This window comes from Opisthorchis viverrini (genome assembly GCF_000715545.1).
Source record: "Opisthorchis viverrini unplaced genomic scaffold opera_v5_512, whole genome shotgun sequence".
Classification (NCBI taxonomy): Eukaryota; Metazoa; Platyhelminthes; class Trematoda; order Opisthorchiida; family Opisthorchiidae; genus Opisthorchis; species Opisthorchis viverrini.
Genome location: NW_008752155.1, coordinates 133,787 through 140,398, shown reverse-complemented (window position 1 = coordinate 140,398; position 6,612 = coordinate 133,787). Strand labels below are relative to the sequence as shown.

General features: G+C 48.1%; 1 protein-coding gene across 1 annotated transcript in view; it reads left to right on the top strand.

Moving 5' to 3' along the window:
* Positions 1-470: 470 nt before the first annotated feature.
* Positions 471-6,612, top strand: part of T265_11416 (hypothetical protein) — a gene marked incomplete at both ends in the record, with an annotated part of 14,458 nt that continues 8,316 nt past the window's right edge. Inside the window, one exon of the mRNA XM_009178065.1 lies at positions 471-644. Coding sequence (XP_009176329.1) covers positions 471-644 — 174 coding nt within the window. The remainder of the gene's footprint in view (positions 645-6,612) is intronic.

The following is a 6,612-nucleotide window of genomic DNA, read 5'->3' as shown; positions in this document are numbered from 1 at the left end:
GATGCAGCGGTTGTGTTCAAACCACGAACCTTGTGGTAAGTGAGTTCATTTCCTAATGCGCACCTTTTAGCTAGCTGGCTACACTGGCTAGAACCCAGTTACTTAACGTTCGACCTTTGCAAAAAAGCCAGTGGAGAGTAGCCCGATGAGACAGTCCAGAAGTGAAATCTGGCATAGGAGTGTGACGGCAGCATGGTGTTTCCTTCACACGACTAGCATGTCCATATTCATGGAAGATCCGATGCTGCCTTCTCCGGAGAACAACAGGTTGGAGAAGGTGGGCCCTAAAGCCCGATCACCCGAAGGTTGACTGTGACCGCCAGTGCAGCCTTTGGCGTTCGTACTCTATGTCGAATTGGGCAGTAAGCATTCTTGCTGAAACCTTGCTCTCCTTAGCTGTCGATGTATGTTGTGTCTCCGAAACACGCATACAAGACCCGATTTCGGTCATGCACCTCAAGCCGCCTAGGATGAGCTCCGATGTTCCACATTCCAATCCTCGTGTATCCGGTGATCCTGACGCAGCGGCTCGTGGTATCTACGGTAGGGAAGTTGCACTCAGCCCCAAGGCTGAAAGTGCCTTGCTGGACCGGATCCCAGTAAACAGTCGTCTTTGCGCTCTGCAGTTGTCTGGCTCAACTAAGGTCAGTGGAGGTCGGTGCGATATACGGTGTTTATTAGCCTTATCAGCAGGCACTCCAACAGACTGCAGTTCTTAGACTGAGAAAGACAGGTTTTTATCAGGATCTGTCATGATTAATTCGACCGGATGTGATCCTCATAGTGATATGAATGCCCAGTCTGGACGAATAAGCCCTGAAGAAGCAGAGTTAGGCGGTAAATTCGGAGTCGATGCTGAGCGTACGGATAATGGGAAGTGATTGCTTCAGTTGTGTGCTGATTGTCGGTTCCTGGCCAGTACGAACTTTAAAAAACGCTCACATCGCGTTAGCTGGACGCCACCTACCACAGGACAGTCGTGTACTCAATCGGACCATGTGGTTGTCAGTTGCCGGTGGAGAACCTCAGTTAAGGACTGTGGTTCCGTCGGACGTGTGCAGTTTGACTCTGATCATGCTATCGTGCGGACCCGGTTGGCACTTCGCTTCCCTTCAGCGTTGCGTTTGCCAGAGGAAATCAGCGTCTTTCATCGACTTCGGAAAATTTCAGTGTCTGAGGAGTATCTAGCTGATCTGGCCAGAAAGCTACCGGAAACGCACAGTCACGTGGATGACGAAGACTGCTTGGAGGTTGAATGGAAGCAGGTTAAAGAATCCATGCTTCCAGCTTCCAGAACTTTTCATCCAGTCCATCTGACTCGACCAAATGAACGTTGGATATCGTCAAGGTCAGCAGATCTCAGTTCGTCCAGAAAGGCCCATACCAGTAACTAGCGACTGTGATGGTGCACAGATCCCTCAAACACTGGATAACCAGGAGCTTCAGGAATGACGGAACGCTAGTGGTTTGTGAACGCCCAGGAAATGGAAGACGCTTTCGCCGCAGGCAACAGCCGCACCCTGTTTCAACTGATTCTATCAACTGGTCAAAGGGAAGCAGATGTCAGTGGAACAGTATGCAAAGAAGACGGAACGGCAGTTCACCCCATCAATCATCGTCTTCAGTGGTGGGCTGAGTACTTCAAAGCACAGTTCGTTTGGTCTCCTTCAATAAAACCACTGGGAGAAACCCGCTAGACCGACTAGAACACTGATACCATCCCGTCATTAGCAGCCGAAACTCAGTGTGAGATATCAATCCTCAATTGCGGCAAGGCACCTGGCACGGATGATTTGCACCGCGCACTCTTCAAAGGTGGAGAGGTTCTGGTGAACAGTCTGACAATCATATTGCAGAATATTTGGAACGAAAACAATACCGACCGAATGTAGCTCCTTGACCATTGTCCTAGTTTTCAAAAAGAGCACGAGAACTTCATGCGAAAACCATCGTGTTATCAGCCTGGTATCTGTCACATCTAAAGTGCTCTCTGACCTTATTTTGCGCGGGTTGATGGATTATTGACAGAGATATTCGTAAGAACTAAGCTGGGTTTCTCATTGGCCGAGGATGCATGAACCATATCTTTGAAACACCAATCCTTCAAACCTCCCATGTTGCTCGTTTTTCTTGATCTGAAAGCGGCTTTTGATTCTGTCGACCGTCTGGAACTTTGGTGGTATCTGACGGCCAAAGATGTCCCTTCCAAATTTATATCCTTTATGGGGACTGCATGCGAACTGCTATGGGCGCGCACAAGTATACAGCAAGCTTGCTCATGAGTTCACAACGTCCAGTGGTGTAAGACCTCTCTCACCTTTCCTTTTCAATCTTGTTGATATGCTGCTTGAGAATTTTCTACCTGCCTCTACAACCTCGGGAGTTGAAATGCTCCCGGGACGTTCCCCCACAGACATTGAGTATGTGGACGACATTGCTATCCTTGGTTCAGATCTTTCCGAAAGCAAACGATTTCAAATAACCTTAATAACTCTGCTGCATGTCTTGGCATTCGCTTCCCACCTGCAAATTGTAAACTGTGGCTGGAAGACTGGGTTGGATCAGACCCGAAACTCAGGCTTGCAGGATTGATCGCCTAGGCTTGGGCAACCTGGCTGTATCGCAGCCCTTGTGCTTCTTTCTGTTGGCGTAGCATCTGGCCACCGGAAGGGTGCTACAACTGAACGTTAGCAGACGAGCCGATCGATATGGTAGATAAATCTATTTACCTGGGCAGCTGTGTAGATTCCGATGGACTGGTTGGAGAATCGGGAAAGCTAGGGCCGATATGGCGCCGATGTGATGTCAGTTTGTCTGTCAAGGTCAGATTTCACACTGCGGCGGTGCGATCTATACTGCTTTATGGACCAGATACATGGCCTCTACGCGCAGGGAACATACGATAGATGTCAGCGTTTGACCATCGGTGTCTTCGAAGCATTGGTCGGGTCTGTGGTTGGAACATCGAATTTGTAATGCTGAGGTACTCCAGGCGGTGTCAGGAAGAAGAAACTCTCCCGCGATAGATGAATTACTCACACTTCATAGGTTACACTGGTTAGGACACGTACCCCACATACCGTCCGCCTCGCAGAGCTCCTTTCTGCAAACAAGGAGGGGGTATGTCACACGGCCGAAATTCGGATGACAAGTCACCTTCATGTTCTACGAGTTCGAGATAGCTGAGTGGTTAGGACGCTGAGTTACGGACTGTGAGGTCCGTGGTGCTAACCTAACCACCGCTTCTCGACTGCCCCTCTCTGGGCTTAGGCAGCTTCGAAAAATAATTCACTTGACCACCTGCCAACCCCAATCTCGCCTGTTTTCTTCAACGGAAATGTGGGCTGTGAATAATGAGCCGCCTTCAGCATCAGAAGTGAGCTGTTGTGTGTCCTCACTCAATTGTCATCGTGCTCCTGTTCCCGACGTCTACCTGCTCTATTCAGGGACGGCTGTGAATTCCCCAGCTAATACCTGTGAGTAGACAATAGTGTACGTCTTCGCAGTTAACTCATGAACCACAAGGACGTCAATTTGCTTGCGTTTTAAGTATGTAGTGGGGTCATTGATTCTTCGTTTTCTTACGACGACACGCGAGATCTTGGCCGGTGAGCATCAAATTGGATTCCGACCGGGCAGATGCGACCAGATTTTCATGCCCTGTCAGCTGCTTAAGCGACCTATAGCCTTTGTGATCCTTGATTTCAAGGATACTTTTGATTGTCGATTGGTCAGTGCTCAAAAGGAGATACCCCAGAAGTTTGTAGCTTCAACCTAGTCCTTATCTTCACATATTTTCGGGCATGTGTGTGTGGTGAGCTCTCTGGAAGTTTCCAGATAAGCATGGTTGTCGACTCTCTCCACTCCTGTTCATCTTCGCCATCGTGTAACTAATGAGCCGAACTCTGGTTTTCAGAACGTTGCTGCTGTACGCCGACGACGTTTGAAGACGAAGGTCAAGCACAACCAGTGTACCAGGCTACAATAATCACTGTATTTTTGTATGGTTGTGAGACGTGGCCTCTGCAAACAAATTATGTGAGGCGTCTTTAGTTTTGTCACCATCGAATTTTAAGAACCGCTGTTGACACCGGATGACGTCGATAAATTCGTGGCCAGGTATTTGGAAAACGGGTTTTTTCAGGTACTTTAATCGAGGAGAACATGCAGCACCATCAATCGCCCTAGTTTGGTTATGTGCTGCGCATGCCGAAGCATTGTCTGCCGAGCTGAGTGCCTCCTTCGGAACAGCAGTCTATGAGTAGTCTAGACGCGGTCCACCTAGGATACGGTAAATGCACCTGGATGGAGAAATTGCAAGAAATGACAGATAGTCGATGCCAGATTGTTTGACTCGGCCTCTGTGGTTGTAGGAACCTCGGAACGCTGGTGGGTAGGCTTGCACCAGGTCCCTCCTCATTTACTGTTTTCTGTTCTTTCACTCAAATGCCGTAAATATAGTCAGCTAAGCTTTGTGATTCTACGGCAGTGTAGCATGGGGCGAGATGACTCAGTGGTTGGAGCGGAAATTTACTGGCCGGAAGGTCCGTGGTTTGAACCCGACCTCTACCTCTCGACTTCCCCTGTCTAGGCTTGGGCAACTTGGCAGTATCCCAGCTCTCGTGCTTCCTTCGGGTGGCATGGTGGTTAGGCACCGAAAGAGTGCCACAGCTGAATGATTTTTTGGAGTGGATCATCAACGTGACTACGCTTTTTGCTTCTGGTGATGATGATGACGACGAGGGTTCCAGGGGAGTGCGCCGCTGTACCTAGAGCGTTAGACAAACGAATACACTATAAAGTTGGAGCCTATAGATGGTCATAACCATTTCCTAGCCTCACTGGTGTATGACAAGGTAACCATCTTTCCCCGTCCCTTTTCGACCGCTGCCGGTGGTTTCCTTCTAAACGATGGTTCCTATGGTGTTGACCTTCTTTCATTACGGATCTAGGATTCACGGCAATAGTTTGGTGATAACTCCGGCTCATTCCAAAATATGTTAGGCTAGGGTTCCAGGTTGCTCTTTGGGCATGCGTTCTGCACCATCGAAGCGTAACGTGCTATGTGAATATGAATATCACTATCCCAGAAAACCGTTCTTTCGTCGCCAGAATTGTACTTTAACAGTTTGAATTTTCGAATTTTTCGTGACGCTTCCGCCATCTTGAGCATTTTTCTAAAAAGACCGCTCTTTTTTTGGCTACTTGCACTTTGCGTGTGCNTATAGTTGTTCCCGTTGCCAACTACGTTTGGTTGGGACAATAAAGTCTTCCCTTCGAAGGTCTGGTTCTTTCTGCGCGAGGTTTTTTGGGTCGCATCATAGCTATGGATTTGTGTATGTGTTCTCACGCCGCGAATGATCATACTCGTTCAGTCCGTAACACATTGGTGAACATCTGCTATCACCGTGGCGGCGGTCGATAAACTATGGGTGAACGACAATTTCGTGTACCCCGGAAGCCGTCACTGTCGGAGATGAGGCTGCATAGCGCATGTTCAAGGTTAAGGCGGTGTGAGGTTTTTATTGAAGACATGTGTATACAACGCAACTGTGCACTCGGTGTTGAATATGTGTGAAACTTGACCTGTTCGATCCATTATCAAGAATAAACGAGTGTCTTTTAAAGCCGATGTTTACGCGATTTTTCTTGCATCCGACATTGCGCAAGTAACGAAGAGGTTACCCAATACACCCTGGATCCAAATAGCTCCGTTTCAGCTTTCCGTTTAAGGAGGCCAAGGCATCCTCCGCCTATGTGGAGCGATCGAGTGCCTCACTATTCATGGTTGGTAGTTCGAGTAAATACGAGATTGTCAGCCTATAAAGTGGCGGTAGCAAATAAGGGTTTTAATTACGGGCTTCTCTGCGATTGGTTGATGCCGGTTTGTAGGTTGGGAGATCAAGCGATAGTGAATGCTTATGGTCGAAGAAGTTATGCGATGTAACAAAATTTAGAGCCCAATGGAGGGCATGTGTTTCTCGTTGTTTTCCCCTAATTAAAGCATGGATAAAAACATGCAGCGACAAAAAGATTGGGCGAGGTTAGCCAGTGGTTAGAGCGCGAATTTACTGAACTGAAGGTCCGTAGTTCGAACCCGACCTCTGCCTCTGGACTTCCTCTATCTAGGCTGGCATTATCCCAGCCCTCGTGCTTCCTTCTGCTGGTATGACAGTTAGGCACCGAAAGGGTGTTACATCTGAACGGTTTCTTCTGTGTTCCCATCATCCTCTTTTAATTAACTGGCACAACGTCCTTCCATTTCGTTCCATTTTCTTAGTAGTATTTGCCCGAATTTGTTTTCCTAATGGTTGGTTCAACGCTGCTCGGTCATTCGTTACCCTGCGTGACATTGTGCTAATGGACAGCCCTCAGTGACACTTGCTTGCTGTCATACTGCAGGAAGTGTGGCAATATACTCAAACTTAAGGGAACTGAGTGGTAACCGTATCGTATCGGCTAAAAGAGTCCCTGTTGCCGGTGCCCATTGTAGTGCCATCACGTTTAGGCGGGCTTATGGCGTGCAACAGGCCCTTACACGTTCTGTCGCTGATCTCATTCCCTCAAGTGCATGTCGATGCCATATATATATATATATATATATATATATAT